This window comes from Lissotriton helveticus, chromosome 10 (genome assembly GCF_964261635.1).
Source record: "Lissotriton helveticus chromosome 10, aLisHel1.1, whole genome shotgun sequence".
Classification (NCBI taxonomy): domain Eukaryota; kingdom Metazoa; phylum Chordata; class Amphibia; order Caudata; family Salamandridae; genus Lissotriton; species Lissotriton helveticus.
Window position 1 is genome coordinate 575,785,870 of NC_136071.1, and position 24,268 is coordinate 575,810,137.

The 24,268-nt window shown below is 51.3% G+C and overlaps 1 protein-coding gene across 4 annotated transcripts in view; it reads right to left on the reverse strand.

Moving 5' to 3' along the window:
• USP7 (ubiquitin specific peptidase 7) overlaps positions 1 to 24,268 on the reverse strand; it is a 1,709,027-nt gene that overhangs the window by 1,204,971 nt on the left and 479,788 nt on the right. For all 4 annotated transcript variants that reach the window (XM_078663105.1, XM_078663106.1, XM_078663108.1 and 1 more), the window contains one exon: positions 20,740 to 20,794. In XM_078663105.1, the coding sequence (XP_078519231.1) occupies positions 20,740 to 20,794 (55 nt within the window). The remainder of the gene's footprint in view (positions 1 to 20,739; positions 20,795 to 24,268) is intronic.

Genomic DNA, 24,268 nt, shown 5'->3' on the forward strand with positions numbered 1-24,268 from the left:
AAATGGACACATATATTCCTATCAGTCACTCCTATGGAAGGCCTTATCAATCCTGAAGGCAGAGTGCTTGGAATTATGTGAGATGGTGCTCTGGCATGAGCTGAGCCCGTTTGCAGCTTGCGGAACCAAGTCCAAATAGCTGTTCCATGATAACGCTATACCATATACTCTTAAGTGCATTATCAACCTCGCGGTTAAATGCCAACTCTGGTATAACATTATCGAAACATGTCGAGTAAGGTGTCATACGATTTGGAATACTACCCCCTCGCCAATTCTGGCGACGGGGGTAGCATTCCACCCTTCTAGAGGGACACGACATGTATGTAACTGTGAACCCCGGTTAAAGTTAACTCGAGCCTCAGCATCACAAAATGGATGCTGCCACCACAGACACAAGTCTGACCTCCTGCTGCTGGGATTCCTTCCAGCGAGGATGGCTTGGACAAAGGGTTTCCAGCCTTGGGAGGTGCTAGCACCACCCCAGACAGGATTTTGTGTATTGAGGTAGGGAGGCCTGAAAGGAATGAGACATGCCTGGGGTACACAAGATGCCCTGGCATACACCGGTTCAAACCAGTTGTGGGGGCACTCCAGCCCCAGCTCTGGCGGGAAACCGGACAAAGGATAGGGGGTGTAACCACCCTCCTTCCTGGTCCCACACAGGGGAGGGACCTAGTCAGTAGTGCAGCCCCCTTTAGGAGAATAAAGGTAGGAGCTGGTCCCATTCCAAATTAGATTATCCTGAACTATTCAACAAGAAGAAACTCTGGCCTTCGACGTTCTGCTCCACAGAAGACTGAAGAATCTCCCTTGTGGACAAGGAGTGTCCACCCTGCAACTGCAGGCACCATCAAGCATCCAGCGGCTTCTCTTTGTCGTCTTCCCTCGAGGATCCAGACTTCAGAGCCCGACGAGACCCGGATTCCCAGACCTCTCCGACCTCTACCTACATCTCCCGAGGTAAACTCGACCAAGTGCTTTGGGGACTGAGAAGCCCCAACCCCGAGCAGCCCCTGCACCGAAGATCAGCCCTCCAGCATCCACGAGATCTGCGTGTGGGCCTTCTGCTTGGTTCCTGCTCGACGCGTTGTCTGGTCACTTGCCGGCTGGCTAGTGGCCTCCCAGACGACGAACCTGTGAATTTCCACTGCTGATCTGGTTGCTCCAGATTGGCCCTTGCTCCCTTCCAAAAGAGAGGCATCCCGGACTCTCCTAGTCCGCACCAGACGCTTTCTTCACTCACCGCGTGGGTTGCCTTTGTTAAGGCCTGTTGCCTCCAATCCCGGATCCAACACCGCCGACAGCGAGAGACTGCGTGGGACAGCTCGTGCCTCCATCCTGGTCGTCGAACACACCTCCTGGTCCACGTGGCTGCAGAGTCAAGCGTCCACTCTTCACCTGATCGCGACGACGACATCTGGTTCCTTCCTGGTTCCACTCCAGTCACTGGCTAGTGACTGAACATTGTCCCCTCTGCTTTGAGGTCTCCTTCTTCAACAATCCACCCTTGGATTGCACCGGACATCTTCATCCTGGTCGCCTGCAGCATCTTTTCTTTCAGGCTCCATTGACTTCAACGCGAGAACCCGACGCACTTTGACACCTATGCACCCGCAGCCCGTGGGTGAGGTAACGAGAGCATTTCGGTGCTCAAGGGTAGTTTAACTGTCCTAGTGTCCAGTTCCACAGTCGTTGTTGTCCTATCTAGTCAGGATTGTCCGTGCTCACCTTTTCTTTGAACTGTACTGTCCATAGACGTTGTTACGCATCTCGCGTGTGAGTTCACACTCTGCACACTCGTTCCGTGGGCCTCCTATTACTTACCTGAAGTTAGTATAGCGTGGTCCCATCGATCCTACAGCCTCTGGACAGCTCCATTCCGATTATCGACTTTCACATTCCACTTACTTAGTATATGGTTTGTCGTGCCCCTAGGGCACCATTGTAATTTTGTGCAACTTGCAGTATTTTTCGTAAGAGATTGTCATGTGCTTAGCCCTCTGACCTCATAAAGAGTTCAGAGGTGTTGTTATTAATAAATATACAGTTTATTCTCATAACAACCTGTGTGGTGTCCTTTCACTTGGTATTCAAGGGGTTATATTGTGGCAAAACAGCTGGCTTCACATGCCAAAAGAGTTTAGCCTAAGACTGCTTTGTGCATGCTACCATTAGGATAGCTGGTCTATAAGGTTGACTTACAACCAATCACCATAAGGGTTGTTTGGACTGATACAAGGTGATCACTAGAACTAGTGAGCATCATATATCAGGCCAACTTCTCACACTGGCCTCCACCAACAAGGTGGCCCAAGTACATAAAAGTTCCCTGCCCTATCTGGAATTCATGTGCCATGATAGTTGGGCCTGCAGTTTTCAGGGCATTTAAAACCTTGCCAACATGGCTCAGGTGATCGTGCCAGGTGAAACTAAAGACAGCAATATCATCTAGATAAGCTGCACTAAAGGACTCAAATCCAGATAGGACTTGGTTCACCAACCTCTGGAAGGTGGCAGGGGCATTCTTTAAACAAAAGGGCATAGAAGTAAACTGATAATGCCCATCAGGTGTGGAGAATGTGGTCTTTTCTTTACTTCTGGGCCATGCCAATTTGCCAGTACCCTGCAGTTAAGTCAAATATACGTGGACATTTAGCTGCACCCAATTACTCTATCAACTCATCTGCTCTTGGGATAGGGTGTGCATCTGTCTTGGTGACAGTGAGTTGAGCCCTCTATAGTCCACCCAGAACCTCCGTTCTAGCTTTCCACTCTGTTGATGAGGTTTGGGGGACTGCAACAACTGGGCTGGCCCAGGGGCTCTCAGAAGGTTCAGTAAACACTTCAACTCTGATGCTTTCCTTGACTTGATCAGACTGGCGATAGATTTTGTTTTGGACAGGTGAACTGTCACCAGTGTCCACATCATGAGTATACCAGTTTGTCTCACCAAGGGTCAAGTAAAAGAGCTTTGCAAACTGCTGCAAGACTTCCTTGTAATCAGCCTGCTGTTGGGCAGAGGGTGTCTGAAATGAAAACTCCATCCACTGACCCATCTTTTGGGCTGTAGGAGAGGAGGTCAGGAGGAGGTTCACTCTGCTTCCTGATCCTAATCCATCACCATCAGCATGGTGATGTCAGCCCTGTCATGGTAGAGCTTCAGGTGGCTCACATGGATAACGCTTTTGGGTGTCCTGCTTGTGCCCAGGTCAACCAAGTAGGTGACCTCACTCTTTATAGGATAGGGTAAGGGCCATCTGTTCTGGAGAGCCCTTGGTGCCACTGGCTCCAAACCCCATACCTTTTGCCCAGGTTGAAATTCAACCAGTGTAGCTTTTTGGTCATACCAGTGCTTCTGAAGTTGCAGGCTAGCCTCAAGATTTTTGGAATGCATTTTGCATGTACTCCGCCATTCTGGACCTTAGGCCAAGCACAGTGCAAAATATCTTGTCTGGGTTCTTGGAAAGACTTATCCCAATCCTTTTACAAGAGTGGCCCCCTCACAGGATGGCCACACAAGTTCAAAGGGGGAAACCCCTACTCCCTTCTGTGACACTTCTATATAAGCGAAAAGCAGGCATGGTAAGAGGACATCATGCCTTTTAATGCCTTGTTTTATCTCTCAACAAGGCCATTGGTTTGTGGGTGATAGGGTGTAGTAAACTTGTACTGCACTCCACACTCTTTCCACATATGTTTTAGGTAAGCAGACATGAAGTTGGAACCTCTGTCTGAAACCACCGGCATAGGAAACCCTACTCCGGTAAAGACACCAATGAGGGCCTTGGCTACTACAGGAGCTGTAGTAGTCCAATGGGGAATTGCCTCAGGATACCTTGTGGCATGATCTACTACCACTAGAATGGATTTGTTCCCTGATGCTGTGTGCAGAGGGCTGTTTCGACGTTGGACGTCCTGTTCTCAATGGAGAACCTCTGGTTTGAAAATACACTGCAGGCTTGGGGACGAAGGTCTCCTGGGTGCGACCGCCACTTCGAGAGATAAGTTAGGGGTAGGGTAGGCACCTTGGGTTTGGGCAAACAAGCGGGTGGGGCGTCGGGTGTAGGGGTGCATTTTGGGGTTGGATTTTCTTACCAGCTCCTGGTCATGGTTAGGGGGGACTTGGGGGGGGGGTCTTCCGGATTTAGGTGGCAGGCATCGTCTGGAGGCTTGAGGCAGGCCAGGGGTCGCCGGATCTCAGGTGATTGCTGGGGTGACCTCCTCGTGGTGTTTGCCCACTCTAGCTCAGGCCGTGGACTGCGGGTGAAGAGTGGGGCGGATCCGCGTTGTCCGTCCGGAGCCAGAGGTTGCATGTGAACAAATCCAGTGTTCTCTGTTTACGAGGTTGCTGGCTGCAGGACACACTGGAATTTTGCAGGAGAAGGTTTGAGGGGAGAGGCAGGCCGGTAGTGCTGGGGCCAAGTCAGTGGGCATCTTCATCTTGTTAGCTGCTGCACAGCTGTTCAGTCCTCCTTGTTGCAGGTTGTCTGTGGCAGCAAGGTTCAGGGATGCCCCTAAATACTAGATTATGGGGCACTACAGGTAGGTAAACGGCAGGGACCCTTCCCAGGGGTGGGTACACCCCCTATTATGCCACCCTCCAGTGGAAGGGGGGTATGAGGTTGTCCCTGGTTGGCTGAGTCCCCCATCTTTAAGATGGATTGGACAGAGGTGTGCTTCACCTCGCCTCCCCCACCTGAGGGGTGGAGTTGGCAGAGGTGGGCACACCTCTCACTTATTTTTCCAGCCGGTTCTCCCGCCCAAAGTGGGGGTCAGAACCAGTGGGAACCAGTTGCTGAGAGAAGCAAGTGGTCTGGGGAAGCTCACAAAGCGGCAAGCCTTTGAATCTTCCCCCACGTGAACCCTGTACATCCTGGGGGAGGAGGCTTGGCACCTTGTCACAGGATGAGCATGGTTTCAGGCCCCAGAGAGCAGCAGGCTCTCGACCCAGGGATCCAGAAACATGTCTGGTGGTGGCAGTTGAAAGAAGCCACTCAGCCTGGACACTAGAGGTAGGTTAGTTTTCAGGGGGCATCTCTAAGATGCCCTCTGTGTGCATTTTTAAATAAATCACACAATGGCATCAGTGTGGGTTTAATGTGCTGAGAAGTTTGATACCAAACTTCCCATTCTTCAGTTTAGCCATTATGGTGTGGAGTTCGTAATGACAAATTCCCAGCACCATATACTCTTAATGGCAGCACTGCACTTAGAATGTCTAAGAATGGCCTTAGACACTGTAGGGGTACAGGGCTCATGCACTTGTACCCTCACCACTGGTATAGTGCACCCTGCTAGAGGGGTGACTGATGTAGGGTTAGAAAGCATAGCACACAGGGATGTATGCTTTCTGGACTCTTCACTTTGTTCTGCACCAAGACACGCAGCCTCCAAAGGCAGTGGGTGGGTGGGTGGGTGTCAGGGTACAGGGTGGTCTAAGGGTGGCACATTAAGTGCTGCAGCTCTTAAAGGCTTTCTCTGGTAACAGTGTCCTGAGTACCTGTGGTACCAATTACCAGGGGCTGACCTGTGGCCTGAGATGCCAATTTGGTTTAGGCTTCAATGCAGTTTTAGGGAAAGAACATAAGCACTGGGTACCAGATTAGCAGGAGCCCAGAGCACACAGAGTCAAAGAACATCAGCAATTCAGCAAAACGTGAGGGCAACCATGCAGAAAGAGGGCACTTTCAAGACTGAGCTATACACTGTTGCAGTTACACAATTCTGTGTAGTCCTTTTGACTGTATTGGAGAGCAGGTTTGGCAATGGGTGGTACAGGCATGTGACAGATGAGCACATGTAAGATAAAGAATGGAATCTGCAGTGCACATTACAGTTCTTCCAAGAACCTGTTGCACAAGTTACTACTTGTGTAACGATATATCTGTAAGAGACATTAGTTAGTGATAGATTCCTTACCTTAGAATATCCCCAGGCGTCAGACTGGATCCGGAAATTTATGCGTAGCAGTACCCTTGCGCGTCGGTAGGCGTCGTCTGCGGCTCTGCGTCCGTCGTCGTGGGTGCCGTGATGACGTCGTCGGAGTACTTAGAAGCCGCCTCCGCGTGCTGACGTCAGTTCTTAGACACAGCTTTTCCACGCCAGAAGCGCTGAACCATGTTAAAAACCAACACTGGCGCCATTGAAACTAGGGCCCTGAAAGGGGATGACCTTAACCCTAGATATCTGTTCGCAGAACGGGGAGGATGGGTGGGTCGGTAAGGAATCTATCACTAACTAATATCTCTTACAGATATATCGTTACACAAGTAGTAACTTGTGCATCTGGAAGAGACACGTTAGTGATGGATTTCTTACCTTAGAATAGATACCCCAGCAATACCAACCCCGGTGGTGGGTCTGCAAACCAATAATCACACCAGAAAGTCCTGAAGGGCAGAACGTCCAAAGAAGCCGTCCCACTGGACTTGACTGTCCAGACAATAGTGTCTTGCAAACGTGTGCAGTGATGCCCACGTAGCTGCCTGGCAAATGTCCTGCAAGGGCACTCCCCGGCCCAGGGCAGTGGTAGTCGCCGTGGCCCGAGAAAAAAATAAATAAATAAATAAAAAAAAGATGATCCACCGAGAGATGGTCCGCTTGTGCACCGCCTTTCCCTTCTTAGTGCCCACGTAACCAACAAAGAGTTGGTCATTGTAGGAGAGTAGGGTCTGCAATCCTATGGTCACCCCAGATTTTTGCTTTTTGCTTCACTGGTTTACGACTTTCCCTGGCTGTGGGCCTGCTAATCAGACCCACAGCCTAGCTGTTCTCACTCTAAATTACAACCATGTACCCTAGGTGCAGTTACCAATTGGTATTGGGACCCCTTATCAACCCCTGTACAGTGTACCTTAGGTACCCAGGGCATAGGTGAGCCCAAGGCCTACCAGGGGCTGAAGCATGTATTATGCCACCCCTGGCTGGCCATCTAAACAGACACAACTGGCTGGTAAGACAGCTGGGGCAAGGTGGTGTAATCACCCTTTGCTGTAGATATAGTATACCTATATCTAACCCCAAAATGGACACATATATTTTTATCAGCCACTCCTATGGCAGGCCTTATCAATCCTGAAGGCAGAGTGCTTGGAATTATGTGAGATGGTGCTCTAGCATGAGCTGAGCCTGTCTGCAGCTTGCGGAACCAAGTCCTTATAGCTGTTCCATGATAACGCTATACCATATACTCTCAAGTGCATTATAATCCTCGCGGTTATTGCTAACTTTGGTACAGCATTATCAAAACATGTCGAGTAAGGTGTCATACGAATTGGAATACTACCCCCTCGCCAGGTCTGGTGACGGGGGTAGTATTCCACCCTTTTAGAGGGACATGACATGTATGTAACTGTACATGTCGTGTAAATGTAACTGCTCGAGCCTCAGCATCACAAAATGGATGCTGCCACCACAGACACAAGTCTGACCTCCTGCTGCTGGGAGTTCTTCCAGCGAGGGAGGCCTGGACAAAGGGTTTCCTGCCTTGGGAGGTGCTAGCACCACCCAGACAGGATTTTGTGTATTAGGTAAGACAGGCCTGAAAGGAATGAGACATGCCTGGGGCACACAAGGTGTCCCTGTGCATACACCGGTTCAAACCAGTTGCTGGGGCACTCCAGCCCCAGCGCGAAACCAGACAAAGGATAGGGGGTGTAACCACCCCCCTTCCTGGTCCCACCCAGAGGAGGGACCTAGTCATAGTACAGCCCCCTTTAGCAGGATAAAGGTAGTAGCTGGTCCCATTCCAAGTTAGATTATCCTGAACAACTCCACAAAGAAGAAACTCTGGACTTCGACGTTCTGCTCCACAGAAGACTGAAGAATCTCCCTTGTGGGCAAGGAGTGTCCACCCTGCAACTGCAGGCACCATCAAGCGTCCTAGCGGTCCACTTTGTCGTCCTTCCTGCCGGATAAAGACTTCAGCGCCCGACGAGACCCAGACTCCCAGACCTCTCTGACCTCTACCCACATCTGCAGCACAGATGAGACCCGTGGGTGCGACAAGACACGTGGGACCGGACATCTTGAAGAGACTGCACTTCGCTTCCAGCACGACTTCTGAGGCATCCTCGAGTAAGTGCTTTGGGGATTGAGAAGCCCCAGCCCCGAGCAGCTCCTGCACAGAAGACCAGCGCTCCAGCATCCACGAGATCTGTGAGGGGCCCTTTTGCTTGATTGCTGCTCGACGCGTTGTCTGGTCACTTGCCGGCTGGCTAGTGACCTCCTAGACGACGATCCACGAAATCTACACTGCTGGTCTGGTTGCTCCAGACTGGCCCTTGCTCCCTTCCAAAAGAGGGGCATCCCAGACCCTCCTGGTCCACTCCAGACGCCGTTTCCACTCACCGCGTGGGTTGCCTTTGCCAAGGCCTGTTGACTCCAAATCCGGATCTGACACCGCCGACAGCGAGAGCCTGCGTGGGACAGCTTGTGACTCCATCCTGGTTGTCGAAGACAGCTCCTGGTCCACGTGGCTGCAGAGACAAGCGTCCACTATTCACCTGATCGCGACAACAGCATCTGGTTCCCTCCTGGTTCCACACCGGTCACTGGCTAATGACTTTGAACACTGTCCCCTCTGCTTTCAGGTCCTCTTCTTCCTCGATACACCCGTGGATCGCACCGGACATCTTCCTCCTGGTCGCCTGCAGCATCTTTCTTCAAGGCTCCATAGACTTCGAAGCGGAAACCCGACACTTTGACACCTATGCACCCGCAGCCCGTGGGTGAGGTAACAAGAGCATTTCGGTGCTCAAGAGTAGATTGACTCTCCTAGTGTCCAGGTATCCTGTCGTTTTAGTCGTAACTAGTAGGAACTGTCTTTTACTTACCTTTTCGTAATTTGTTCTGCCCATTGACTTTGTTCCGCATCCTGCGTGTGAGTTCACACTGCACACGCGTCCCGTGGGCCTCCTGATACTTCCCTAAGGTTAGGGTAGGGTAGTCCCAGCGAACCTACAGCCTCTGCGCATCTTCATTTCCTAAATCGTTCTACTTATACCATTTACTTAATATATGGTATGCCGTGCCCCTGGGGCACCATTGTAATTTTGTGCAACTTATCGTATTTTTCCTAAGAGATTGTCATGTGCTTAGCCCTCTGATCTCAAAGAGTTCAAAGGTGTTTGTTAGTAATAAATATATTGTTTATTTTCATAACAACCTGTGTGGTGTCCTTTCATCTGGTATTCAAGGGGTTATATGTGGTAAAACAGCTGGCTTCACATGCCAAAAGAGTTTAGCCTAAGACTTTGTCCATGCTACCATTAGGATAGCTGGTCTATAAGGTTGACTTGCAACCAATCACCATAAGGGTTGTTTGGACTGATACAAGGTGATCACTAGAACTAGTGAGCATCATATATCAGGCAAACTTCTCACAGTCATCCACCTGGAACTGGCGTGTGCGATCTAGATAGAAAGAGAGCGCATGTTTTGGGTCCAGACGGTGGAGCCGCTCTTCCTCTTTAGAGGGATGCGGTGGCGGAAAGAAGGTAGGCAAGGTGATAGACTGCCCGATGTGGAAGGCCGTGACAACCTTGGGCAGGAAAGATGGCCTAGTCCGCAACACAACCTTGTTCTGATGGACAGAAAGGAAAGGGGTTTAGATGAAAGAGCCTGGAGCTCACTCACTCTCCTGGCAGAGGTGATGGCAACCAGAAAAGCAGTCTTCAGAGTAAGAAGGCGGAGAGGACAGTTGTGAAGTGGCTCAAAGGGAGCGCACATCAGAAATGTAAGAACGAGGTTCAAGTCCCACTGAGTCATCACAAACGGAACAGGAGGGTACGTGTGTGTGATGCCCTTCAAAAACCTATTTACAATTGGGGACTTGAACAAAAAAGGTTGATCAGGCAGCTTCAGAAAGGCTGAAAGGGCAGAAAGGGAGCCATTGACAGTGCCCAGAGCAGAGCCCTGCTGGGCAAGAGAAAGAATGAAGAGTAGAACCTCAGAAAGAGGGGCAGAAAGTGGATCCACAGCCTTTGCTGTGCACCATGCCACAAACTTATTCCACCTGCAGGCGTATACCGATTTTGTGGAGGGACGCCTCGCTGCCAGAATGACGTTACAGACTTCAGGAGGCAAGTCAAATGGCCTCAACTGTCGCCGCTCAATCTCCAAGCATGGAGGTGGAGACTGGACAGGTTCGGGTGGAGGACCGTCCCCTGCTGCTGCGACAGAAGGTCCTCCTGAAGAGGCAGACGAACCGGGGGATCGACTGACATACTGAGTAGCTCGGGATACCAGTACCTTCGTGCCCAGTCCGGAGCCGCAAGGATGACTTGTGTCCGGTCGCGCTTGATCTTCTTCAGCACTCTGGGCAGAAGTGGTATAGGCGGAAAGGCGTACAACAGACCGCAACTCCACCCGCGACGAAAAGCGTCGCCGAGCGAGTGCCACCTTGGAAATTCCAACACGCAGAACTGATGACATTGTGCGTTCTCTTCGGTGGCGAATAGATCTAACCAAGGCTCTCTCCACTGCTGAAAGAGGCCTTGCGCCACGTCCCAGTTCAGACGCCATTCGTGATCCATCATGCACCGCCGGCTGAGTTTGTCCGCCTTGGCGTTCAGAGAACCTGCCAGGTGTTGAACCACCAGGGTCACGCCCTGATGTTCCAGCCACTGCCAGAGGCGCAGAGCCTCCTGGCAATGGGTCCACGACGCCACCCCGTCCTGTTTGTTGCAGTACCACATGGCGGGGGTGTTGTCCATGAACACCTGCACTACACTCCCCCGGACAGAGGGGAGGAATGCTTACAGTGCTAGACGAATCGCCCGCAGCTCCAAAAGGTTGATATGGAGCCGGGACTCCGCCAGAGACCAGAGGCCTCTGATCTCCGCCTCTCCCATGTGGCCTCCCCAGCCCTGGAGGGACGCGTCCGTCACAACTACGTGCTCCGGTTGGGGAAGGGAGAGGGATCTGCTGCTGACCCAATCGCGGTCCGTGAGCCACCACTGCAGCTGTCTCGCAGTGCCCTCCGAGATCAGGACGTGGTCTGAAACGTAGCCCTGATGCTGGGCCCACTGAAACTTCAGGTCCCACTGCAGAGCCCGCATCCGCCACCGGGCGTGATGTACCAGAAGGATGCAGGAGGCCATCAGCCCCAGGAGCCGCAGCGCCAACCTGACCGAGACCCAGGATAAAGGCTGAAAGAGTGGAATCAGAGCCTGAATATCCCGAACCCGCTGCTCGGGAGGATAAACCCGAAACTGCGCCTAGTCGAGAACCGCTCCGATGAAGTGGAGCTTCTGAGAGGGGCACAGGTGTGACTTCGGCACATTGATGGAGAACCCCAGCTGGTGCAGGAGGTCTGCCGTCGTCTGGAGGTGGCCGACGACTGTCTGGGGCGAGCCCGCCTTCAACAACCAGTAGTCGAGGTAGGGGAAGACTGAAACCGCTAACCTGCGCAGATGAGCTGCGACCTCCGCCATCACCTTTGTGAACACCCGTGGGGCGCTGGTAAGGCCGAAAGGGAGCACGGTAAACTGAAAGTGCTCGTGGCCAACCGTGAAGCGCAGGTAGCGCCGGTGGGCCGGCAGGACGGGGATGTGGAAATAAGCGTCCTGCAAGTCCAACGCTACCATCCAGTCTTCTGGGTCCAGGGCAGCGAGGACCTGAGCCAGTGTCAGCATTTTGAACTTCTCCTTCCGGAGGAAGTCGTTGCTGTTCCGGAGGTCCAAGATAGGGCGTAGGCCCCCTTTGCCCTTCTTGGGTACCAGAAAGTAGTGGGAGTAACAACCACACCCTACTTCTGGCCCAGAAACGCGCTCGATGGCCCCCTTGGTCAAGAGGGTCGTAACTTCCTCCTGCAGAAGCCGCAAATTATCCCCCGATACGCGGTGGTATTGCGGTGCCATGGCTGGAGGGGTCGTCTCGAAGGGGAGTGAGTAGTCCCTTTGGACGATTTGCAGCACCCACCTGTCTGAAGTGACAGTGTGCCAGTGGAGGAGGTGATGGCGAACCCTGCCTCCCACTGGCGACACATGGGCCTGAAAGCAAGGACTAGGAGGGCTTTGAGGCGGATGCCGCGGGGGAAGGTGTGGACTGACCTCGCCGTTGTCCCCAACCGCCGCCACGGCGGATTCTACGGCCGCCACCGCGTTGGGTATTACCCTGCGGCGCGTGGCTGGCAGCACGTGTGGGGGCGCCCCTTCCGTGGCCACGAAAGGAGTGGAAGGCAGCCGATTGATGGCGCGAGGCCGAGAGGCCCAAGGACTTGGCCATAGCCCTGGAGTCCTTAAAGCGCTCAAGCGCATGGCCATCAAACGGCATGTCCATGAGTGTATTCTAGACATCAGCCGAGAAGTTGGCAGATCTCAACCAGGCGTGGCGACGAATCGCCACCTTCGTTGCCATCGCTCTGCCCAGTGAGTCGGTGGTATCCAGTCCACACCGAATAGAATAACGTGCCGCATCTCGGCCTTCCACAAGGGCTTGGCCGAGTTCAGCCCGTACCTCCAACGGGCGTTCTGGCAGCACGTCCACGACCATATCCCACAGGGAGTGGGTGTAGCGGCCCAAGAGGCATGCGGTGTTGGAAGACCGCAGTCCCAAACTTAGGGAGGAGAATACCTTCTTGCCGTATTGCTCGTACCTCTTGGATTCCCTGTCAGGCGGAGCAGACGGGAATGCGGTCTGGGAATTGGAGGCCTGGATCACCAGGCTCTCAGGGGTGGGTGGACAGGAAACTAGGGTCGCCCGGGGCCGGTCGGTGGCGTCTGGCCACGTTCCTATCTACAGGCGAACCTGTAGCGGGCCTGGACCAAGTGCCCAAAAGAACGTCGGTCAAGGCCTCATTAAACGGCAGCAGAGGCTTAGCCGAGCTTGACTGCGGTTTAAGGACCTCAGTGAGGAGGTTAATCCTCACGGCCGCGACGGGGAGTTCAAGGCCCAAGGCCTTGGCCGCCCATGTCAGCACCACACTATAGGCAGCCCCCTCCTCCGTAGCCACGGTAGGAGGGGAGACAAAGCCAGTGTTTGGTGTTGTTTCCAGACCACTGGCATCCCCAAGTTCACCTGTCCAGTCCTCCTGGGACTGACACTCCCGTGTCAGAGGGTCCTCAGACCCCTCCCAATCCTCCTCATCACCCATCTCCTGGTACCCAGGGGTGTCAAATGATGGGGCCGGCTCATGAAAGGGGAACTCTCCGAACGGCTTCTGAAGCGGCGCCGCTCCGGCGCCGGGTCGAGGGAGGCCTCGGGGACGGCGCCGCCCGTAGACTGCGCCGGGGGTGACACCTGAGGGAACGGCGCCAGGGAGGTCGTTAGGTCCACCGGCGACGACCCGGATCCGGATCCAGTGAGGCCCTGCGGCGCCGGGCCCGAAGCCGCCGGCGGCACCGAGGCCGAAGCACTCGAGGCTTCGGGACCGGAGCCCCCGACCCGGAGGGTATGGGGCCGGACGCGACGCCTGCGACTCCGATGGAGCCGCGTGGGCGGTGTCACCTGAACCCCCGGCCGCGTCGTGCGAGCGTCGGGGGGAGTCGGAAGAGCGATGACGTCTCTTCGACTTCTTGTGCTTACCTGACGACTTCGACCCAGAGGAGTGATGTCTACTCCCGGAGCTATGGTGGCTCCGCTCCCGCGACCGGTCCCTCGACCTCCGTCCGGACCGGGACCTCTCGGCACGGGGCCGACTGCCGGAGTTAGAGTCGCATGCAGGACCACTCCCGCCTAGCTTTCGATGTCCGGGCCCGGCAGTCGGAACAGGTCTTGTCGTCGTGGTCGACGCCGAGAAAGTGGAGACACCGGCGGTGAGGGTCGGTGACCGACATCAGTCGGTCGCAATCCTCACAGTGCTTAAAACCTGGCATCCCTACCGGCACCGTTCGGAGTCGAAGACTCGAAAAAGAATTATCAAAAGAGATTAAAAAGTTTAGTCAAAAAAGACTAAGATACCACTTTTTCCGGATCTGCGCTGCTGGCGCGGAAAAAAGAACCGACTTCAGCAGGCGGAGGCGGCGTCTAAGTACTCAGATGACGTCATCCCGGCGCCCACGACGCTGATGAGACGCTAGAGCCGCAGACGACGCCTACCGACGCGCAAAGGTACTGCTAGGCAAAAATTTCCCGATCCAGTCTGACGCCTGGGGATATTCTAGGGTAAGGAATCTATTACTAACGTGTCTTTCAAATACACTGAATACAGTTCTGTACTTGCTGTACTGTCTCGAAACAAAATGAATATGCTACTTACCAGTATGCATCTGTTCTTGGCATGTAGGGCTGCTAACATTCATATCTTTTGCATTAGATCGCCGCCTAGTGTTGGGTCCGGATGATCGCACATTGTTGTCCTGGAAGAGTCTTCGAAGTATCCTGAGATAGGTGGCTCCTCCCCTGGACTACAGTGCGCATGGGCATCGGCTCCATCCCCAGATTGTTTTTAGCCATTGTGGCAGAGATGGAGTGAAATAGTGTAAAGGATGTCCATACTAATGATTGAATGCAAGAATATGTCTGCAGCTGCGACAGGCACCGGGGAGGAGGGTGGGCGATATGAATGTTAGCAGCCCTACATGCCAAGAACAGATGCATACTGGTAAGTAGCATATTCAGTTCGAGGCATGTGGGCTGCTAAATTCATATCTTTTGCATAGAATATATAGCAGTCCCTCCATTAGCGGCGGTTGCCCGTGCCAGCTGCAGAAACTTGAAAGTGTTTTGAGAACAGCCTGTCCTACAGCCGCTTGCTGTTTGGAATGCACATCAACACAGTAGTGTTTTGTAAAGGTATGTGGTGTAACCCACGTGGCTGCTCTGCAAATGTCTTCTAAAGGAATTTTCCCCAGGAAAGCCATAGATGCCCCCAATTTGCGTGTGGAGTGCGCCCTTGGGGGTATCGTTAAGGTACGTTTAGCCTTTTGATAACAGATTTGGATGCACTTAACAATCCACCTGGCTATTCCTGCTTTGGAAATCGGGTTGCCCTTGTGCTGTGGCGAGAAGGCAACAAATAGCTGTTTTGTTTTCCTAAAGTGTTGTGTCCTGTCAATATAGTACATCAACGCCCTCCTGACATCCAAAGTATGAAGCATTCTTTACGCCACCGTTTGTGGGTTTTGGAAGAATGCAGGCAAGTCAATAGTTTGGTTGAGATGAAACTGTGACACCACCTTCGGAAGGAATTTGGGGTTAGTACGCAGTACCACCCTATTTGGATGAATCTGAATGAATGGCTCTTGGGTTGTGAGCGCTTGCAGCTCACTAACACGCCTCAGTGACGTAATAGCTATTAGGAAAGCTACTTTCCATGTTAGGAACTGGAGTTCACATGAGTGTAATGGCTCAAAAGGTGGTCCCATCAGCCTGGTGAGGACCACATTGAGGTTCCACACCGGAGCTGGTGGTGTTCTTGGGGGAATGACTCGTTTTAGGCCTTCAAGAAAAGCTTTAATGGCAGGCACTCTGAAGACAGAGAGATGCTGCCTGTTCTGAAGATAAGCTGCTATGGCGGATAGATGTATCCGAATGGACGTGTACGCTAGATTGCACTTGTAAAGATGCAACAGATAGCAAATGATGTTAGGGATAGATGCATCTAGCGGGTTGATGTTATTGGCTGTACAGTAAATGACAAAACGCTTCCACTTGGCAGCATAGCACGCCCTGGTAGTCGGCTTCCTTGCCTCCTTGATGATGTCCATGCATTCTGGAGGTAGGCGAAGGTATCCAAACTCTAGGACTTCAGGAGCCAGATCGCCAGGTTGAGCTGTTGCGGATCTGGATGCTGAATGTCTCCATGGTTCTGCGTCAAAAGTCTGGGCGTGAGGCGCAGCCTTTGATGCGGCACCACCGAGAGTTCGAGAAACGTGGTGTACCATGCTTGGCGCGCCCACGTTGGAGCAACCAGGATGAGAGTCATCGAGTGCTGCCTTAGTTTTCTTGCCACCAGCGGGATCAGAGGGGCTGGCGGAAAAGCGTACGCAAATCTGCCTGACCAGTTCATCCATATCGCATTCCCCTGCGACTGTGGGTGAGGGAACCTGGCGGCAAAGTGTTGGCATTTTGCGTTTTCGTTTGTGGCAAACAGGTCTATCTCCGGCTGACCCCACTGCTGGAAGTACGGTCGGAGAACAGAGGGGTGTAACTCCCACTCGTGCATTTGATGGCTGTATCTGCTGAGCAGATCCGCCATCTGATTGTTCTTGCCGGGGAGGTGTTCTGCCATGAGGAAAATGTTCCTCTGAATGGCCCACTTCCACATGCTCTGAGCCAGATGAGACAGCTGTGGCGAGTGTGTGCCCCCCTGCTTTTGAATGTAGTACATCGCGGTCATGTTGTCCGTCCGGACTAACACTACCTTGTTGCACAGATGTACATTGAAGGACTTGAGCGCCATGAAGATTGCCATCAGTTCCAGATAGTTGATGTGCATCTTCTGTTGCTGCGTCGTCCATAGTCCCTGCACCGTGTAAGTGAGCAGATGAGCTCCCCATCCCTGGAGAGATGTGTCCGTTGTCAGGATAATCTGTGGCACTGGGTCCTGGAACAGTCGGCCCTTGCAAAGGTTGTGTGGAGTCCACCAATGCAGAGAGTCGTATGCCCGACTGGTAACCAACACTAGGTCTGTCAATTGTCCCTGAGCCTGTGTCCACTGATTTGCTAAGCACTCCTGGAGCGGACGCATATGTAAACGTGCGTGAGGGACTATGAAGATGCAGGAGGCCATCATGCCAATTAACTGCATGAACACTCTCGCTGGAAGCGAGTGTTGTGGTTTGAACTTTTGGATTAGAGACCGCATGCTGTCTATCCTGACTTGGTTTGGCTGAGCCATGGCCGTCAGGGTATTGATTGTCGCACCTAGAAACTGCCGGACATGTGCCGGCCGAAGATGCGACTTTGGGTAGTTCAACGAGAAGCCCAGATTGTGAAGGAGGTGAATGGTAGTTGACATGTCCGCGGCGCACTGTTGTTCCGACTTGGCTTGAACGAGCCAGTCGTCCAGGTAGGGGTAGACATGGATGTTCTGCCTCCTGAGGTGCGCCGCTACCGTCGCCAGACACTTGGTAAACACTCTTGGGGCTGTGGTCACCCCGAAGGGTAGGACCTTGAACTGGTAATGCTTGCCTTGTATAGTGAACCTGAGGTATTTTCTGTGTGACGGGTGTAGTGGAATGTGGAAATATGCATCCTTGAGGTCTAAGGTTGCTAAGAAGTCCCCTCGGTTTAACAAGGGAAGGATCTGTTGCAGTGTAAGCATATGGAAATGTTCTGACAGTATATACATGTTGAGGGGACGCAGATCCAGAATGGGTCTGAGAGATCCGTCCTTCTTTGGAATAAGGAAGTACAGGGAATATACCCCCGTGCCTTCCTCCTCCACCGGCACGAGCTCGATTGCGCCTTTTTGCAGCATCACCACCACTTCCTGCTGCAATAAGTGCAAATGCTCTGCGGACATAGGCCGTTGCCTTGGTGGAATGTTGGGTGGAGTGGACTTTAACTCTAGACAATAACCGTACTGGACAAGTTGTCGCACCCACCTGTCTGTGGTGATGTTTGTCCAGACTGGCAGGAACTGCTGGAGCCTCCCCCCGACAGGTGTTAAATGGTCGGGGGGCAGTGACAGAGAGTCACTGTTTGTTTGGGGCAGAGGAACGGGAATTGTTGTTTCCTCTGCCACGCCCTCTGGTGCTGTTTCCTCGATAACCCCCTTTGTTCTGCTTGGGGTACGAGGACTGTGCTCCACCTCTGGAGAACTGTGACTGTTGACCCATCTGTCCTCTGGTGATTCCACGTGCACCTGAGCGACGAAAAGTGTTGCCCCGGAACTGTTGTGATTGTAGGGCCCCCATAGATTTAGCAGTTTCGTTGTCTTTCTTAATCTTTGAGGGTGGTGTCAACATCAGGACCAAACAGTCTATCAGGATTGACGGGCTGATTGAGTATGGTTGTTTGAATGTCCGGTTTAAACCCCGATATGCGGAGCCACGCCTGCCGTCTCAGCATGACGCTAGTGTTAATAGCCCTAGCTGCTGTGTCTGCGGCATCAAGTGCACACTTTATGGCTGCGTTAGAGATTAGTTTTCCCTCCTCTATAAGCAGTCTGGTAGCCTCTTGAAACTGCGTAGGCAGGTGTTGTAAAACTCGCTCTAGGGTGTCGTAATGCGCCCTATCATAACGTGCCAATAGTGCTTGTGTATTGGCAATACGCCAGAAATTGGCAGCCTGCGCAGCTACCCTTTTGCCCCCTGCCTCCAGCACTTTTGACTCCTTGTCCGGGGGAGGAGCTTCACCCGTCGTTTGGGAGTTCGCCCGTTTGCGGGCATTTGCGACCACAAGGGAGTCAAGAGGCAACTGTCCCCGAATGTATGCAGGGTCTGCAAAGGCTGGTCTGTACTTCTTCTCGATGCGTGGATTGACCACCCTCGCCCTGGTGGGTTCTTTAAAGATGTCCGCAGCATGCTTAAGGACCCCCTTGAGCATAGGCAGTGTCTTTACTGTCCTTTCAGAGACTGAAAAAGTGTCAAATAGAAAGTCTTCTTCTACTGGGTCAGCATGCATGTCCACATCATGATTAGCAGCTGCCCGTTCAATGAGTGCATGAAAACCTGCAGAATCTTCTGTTGGGGATGCACGTGCACTGAAAGGCTGTTGGTCCTGCCCCACATCCTGTGTGCCTTGGTCACCTATGTCGTCATAGGAATCTTGCTGTGCATCGGGTTCATTGACAGGGAAATTGTATTGGTCATCTTCTCCATAACCCTCACCCTCAGAGTGGTCTGGGGAAGGTGTTGGGCTCCTTCTAGGGGGAGGCTGGATAGGTTCCATCAGGACTGAAGCGTCCTGAGCAAGCTTTTTCTTCTTCAGTGGGATAACATAGGAGTCCACTGGTTGCGAAGTGATCTTTCTTTTGTAAAGGGTCAATTTGCCCGTGTCTGCATCGATAAAACGCTCAGAATCTTCTCCTGAGTCGAGTAGTCGACCTGTCAGTGCTCCAGACGTTGACGATATCGATGTCTTTGGCGCCGTTTTTGGCGTAAAGGCCTTCGGAGCCTCCTTGGGCGGCAGAATGAAGAAAAGTTTACCAGCAGGCTTCGCCGGCAAGTCCATCGGCTTCTGGTGCGATGGCATCGGAGCCGACGTCGCAGATGCCTTCTCCCGAATTCTCTGTGGTGAAGCGGCGATGGGGGACGCGTCACTCACAGCGGCACTTGGCGCCGACGAGGAGGCCTTCACCTTGGCCTCGGATCCGACGTCTTGTTGGCCCTTCTGAGTCCTAGACGTTGACGCTGCAGCCGTAGACACAGAGTCCTTGGACCGATGTGTTGAGCTTCCAGCTTTCGATCCGTGTGATTTTGCCGGCTCCGTCTCCACCACGCGCCCGACTAACGACGTCCCAGTCGGAACCGGAGTCTTGTCGCCGGCTTTGGCGGGCTTTGAAGGCGTCGCACCGGTCGACCCGTGCCGAACTCCCTTCTTAGAGGAAACCTCTTCTGTCGACGATGTCGACACTGTCGGATCGACAGTTTTCTTCGACTTCTGTGGACCGGAGGCCGACGGAGTCGATGAGGCAGCAGGTTTCGGTTTCTGCGGTGGAACGGCCGCCATCTTAGGGACGCTCCAATCCGTACGTTTCGGTTTCGGGTCGGCCATTTTAGGTGTAGTCGATACCGTTGGTTTCACTTTCGGTTTCGCTACGGGCAGCACAGCAAGTATGTCCGTGGCCGGGCCTGAAGGCGGGGCCGTGGCTTGCGGTACGGGGTCTTGGGTAAGGCCGACTGGCGATCCCGTGACCCGAGCCTGATCCGCATAACCTTCGGGGCATAGCTCATCACCCGAGCTATCTTCCGCGGCCCCATAAACTTCTTCGACGTCCCCTACCTCGTCGACGTATTCAAGGCCTTGACCCACGACTCCATCGTCTTCTTCCGGATCTGCCTCGACGTCCGTCGCGGGCGGTGAAATTTGAAGATGATGGCTCCGGCCCTCCTCTTCTTGGTCGCCGAAGATGTTTTCTGGATCCGGGGCCGCTTGTCTGGCCTCAAGGCGCACCGCGCGCCGAAGCTTGAGAGTCTTCTTTGACCTGAATCTGGAGCAGGCCATGCAGTTGTCCTCGTTGTGGTCCGGCGAGAGGCACTTGTTACAGACCGGGTGCACATCGATATGTGGGTATTTCGACCCACAGACGGGACAGTATTTAAACGGGCTCCGCTCCATGCTGAAAAGTTGCGGTCGTGTTGCGATGAGAAGGCCTCGATGTCCGAAGAGTGATACGACTCCGTAGAATCCGACTCAAAGAGACGGAAGAACTCGAGACCGTGCGCAAACAATACCGACGCGATGAAAGTAAGGCCTTTTGGCCGTAAAAAGCTAGTTTTTCTCGGTTTCGACAGAGACGTCGAGACCGCATCCGAACCCAATGGCGGAAAAAAACAATCTGGGGATGGAGCCGATGCCCATGCGCACTGTAGTCCAGGGGAGGAGCCACCTATCTCAGGATACTTCGAAGACTCTTCCAGGACAACAATGTGCGATCATCCGGACCCAACACTAGGCGGCGATCTAATGCAAAAGATATAAATTTAGCAGCCCACATGCCTCGAACACACAGTTTACCCCAGAGTGGTATCTTATTTAAGTTTACCTTAAACACAAGCTGCAAAGGATTACATCATATTTATCAACAGGAATCCAATGCTGGAAAATATGGATTTCAATTTATGTATGCACAAAATCATACACGTGAGGCCACAATGCTAAAATAATTTAAAGGCTATCACTTACCACTCTACATAACTCTTGTACATCATGCTGCATAAAACTGTCAAGTGTTTCCCACCTAAACAAGATGAAACAACCAGTTAAAAACAAAATTAAATTAGACTTTGGAAGAATACAAAATATATGTTCCCATGTATAATTCAACTATCTCATTTAAATAGCACTACATTTTCTACAACAATAAATAAGATGCTACATTCTTTCTATAAATTTCTTTCGGGTATTTACTCTATCTACCCAGATTCATTAACTCACATATGTGAGACTGGCCCAGGAAACATGCAATAGCTCTCCAGCGCCAACAATGGACTTTCATGGTTCCAGCTAGGGTTTTGGAACCTACAGTTATGAGAGCCACATAAAACATCACTCCGTGTACCAAAATCAATTATGGTCCTTTAGTGCATGCTTTCATGGATAAATTAGGCTGAATGATTTAGCAATTGTGGCATTATATAAAAATAGACCTATTTGGAACTGAATTAAAGACCATTCCTCAGACTAGGGATACTTAGTTGGAATTATGCAGGTAGTAATAATGTCCACCAGATGGATTTGTATCGAACAGTAACAAACATTTATTTCTGATGAATACTTCACCCTCCGTTTCCATATTTAAGCAGTACTCCATCTGAGGGCATAATTAAACTGATAAGTCTCGAAGCATGGCCCTGGCATAAGCACCATCATTGCAAGCTTGAAAATCAAGGTTGTATGGAAGCTCGAAAATCTAGGTTGTACTGCCTAGTGGTTGTGTGGACCAAAATTCATGCTGCAGCCCGACAGATGTCCAGCACAGGAATGCCCTTTGACAATCTCAAAGAAGCCTTCAACCTGATAAAGTGTCCTAATGCCTGCAACTGGCTCCTTTTTTGGATAAGTCATAGCATAAAGTAAGGCAGATGCGAAACCAGTGAGAAAACTTCCTCTTCTGGATCACTTTGCCCTTATCGGTACATGGAACGCCAGTGAACTGCTGAAGGCCAACAGAATGGACCAAGTTCTGTCAATGCAAAAACTCAGAGTATACCGCAAATCCAAGCAATGCAGTCTCTCCTCTTCTGAGGGTGAAGAGGACAGATTAACATCTGCTGGTAATAGTTCGACAATACGGAATACGAAAACTTGTTAAGCAAAAAGGATGCTGGTACTCAAAGGCACCTGAAGAACCAAGCAAATAGAAGATGAACAGAAAAGGCCAACAATTGACTCGCTGGAAATAAGTGCAATAAGACCTCTTTCAACATAGGGCCTCTCAGAGCAGCTGTGCATAGGCTCAAATGTAAAAATCAGCAGAAGTGATAGAAGCAAATGAAGGTCTAAATGGAAACCGTCTTCTCAAAAAAACCTCACGACATGCAATTTCAACAAAGAATTCAGTACCAAATAACAAATTCTAAAAAAATCCAAGAGGTAAACTTTAATCAGGCACAAAGTCTCGGAGAGCCACAAATTAAGACAACTGTGAGCCTTAGCTTATAAACGTTCTCCCTGCCACACCGCCTTAAAGAGTGACCAGCAGCAGGTAGAAGTTGGTTTAGTGGAGGGACAGCAAGCAGCGAGTATGACACCACTCAATCACAAAGCACTAAGATGCAAGCTGGTATCATTCAGGTTAATCACCTTACATTTCCCCAAGAGCGAGAGATTCTTTTCCCCCCATATCCCCCCAACCTTAAGCACAAAAGGAAGAAACGCAAACCATCAACAGGAGAAGATCCAGATACCAAACCCTTAGTGTGGAGTAAGCAAGAACAACCTGGCCCATAGTCCTACTTCTGCTTCCTTCAAACAAGATGAATATCAGGCAGATTGGTAAGGATGACTGAATTCCAACCACAAGAAAAGTCCAGAGAGCCACTCGCTACAGGGAACAATTATCAGTCGCCTGAGTGATAAACAGATCGGCCTGAATTAAACCCTAGAGACAAATGTTAACTGAAACACCTTATGGAAAAGCAATTTGTGACCTGCAAGAGAACACCTGTTTGTCCAACCACATGATTAGAGAATCTGCCAAACAACTGACAGACATCAAACAGTAGCCCAGTATCACAATCTCTAGGATTCCAGAGATAGGATAAAAACCCAGAATCCAGACAGAGCACCTGGCAATCATGTTGGTGAAGACCTGATCTACCAGATCAAGGATAGGAATACATTGAACGTCAATCAAAACAATGCCCTAAAAAATATCCAAAGAAAGCAGAGACTGGATTAAGTGCACCCTCAATCCACAGAGCAACTTGCAGCCACTGACCTATCCTTAGAAAAGGCACGTGGAGACATGAGTAATCACCAGTGGCTGACAATCAAGCAGTTCATTCAACACCTTGTTCATTGCAGTGACATCCTCAGTCCGACTCCTACGCCTAGACATGGTTATTGTGTTTCCTTCTGGAGGAGACCTTGCTTGGCAATCCACGATGGACTGTTACCATGGGTATCAGCGACACAACAGATTCGTTTAAGGCGGTCCTCAGTCTAGAGTGAGATGGTGGGTGAAAACCAATCGATTGGAATGCAGCACGGACGGTTCACCAGTGTTTATGATAGTATTTCAAGCATCAGATACACCACCTTGCTGTTGGTTGCATTTAGACTTCTCATGGGACACTTATTGGTGATGTCGTTTTCTTGAAAGTTTAAATGTCTGACATTTCCTGTTTTTTCAACAAGATGCTCATATGTATTTCAGGCTTCCCTTGGTTGAACTATTAAGTATGCGGTTTGTCAACAGGTCAAATGACAGTCTAAGATCTATGTGACTAATGTGTTTTGAAGTGGGCGATATTACAAAAACCCAAATAAGCAGGACTTGGTTATAGACCATTTGAAATAACTTTTTTACCTCACAACCCCCCTAATGGCCTGGATGTGATCTTTTTAGGCAAGGTCCAATGCAAACGTTTAGTCTAAAACTCATCCTCATGGGTGTAAAATGGTCCATGCTAATATCCAACTAATAGCATGAAGGGTCTGTAACCAGTAGATGTTTGTGCAGTGCTAGGCAGGGTAAACAGCAGTAATTTGTGGAAGCAGGCTGAACAACATTTCCTAGCATTTATTTGATTTAAAAAATATATATATATATTGCTTGACTAAACCAGTCAGCAAGCAGTACACAAGTCTTCATTTTTTTGTTTGATAAGGCTTTGAAGACTTGAGAATTGGGAGGTCAATCTGGTTAAAGATAATTTCAGAGGAAAAAAGTACTACAGCAGAAACCATACTGAGGTAATTGCCTAAGTGGGCTGCTGTTATTCCTCGCAAAGTAAACTCAACTGGATACTTGGTGGCATAAAATTTACCAGTAATTGCAAGAGATCCATGTTTGATAGTGACAACTTTTGGCAGACAGGATGGACCGGTCCAGAGTACGACCTTGTCCGGATGGACATACAGAAAAGGAGTGTAGGAAGGTAGATCCCTGACTATGGTTGCCCCCAACTTTTTGCCTGGTGTTTTGCTGGTTTTCTGACTTAGTTGACCTGGGACCCTGCTATTCAGGGCCCCAGGCCTACTGCTCTCT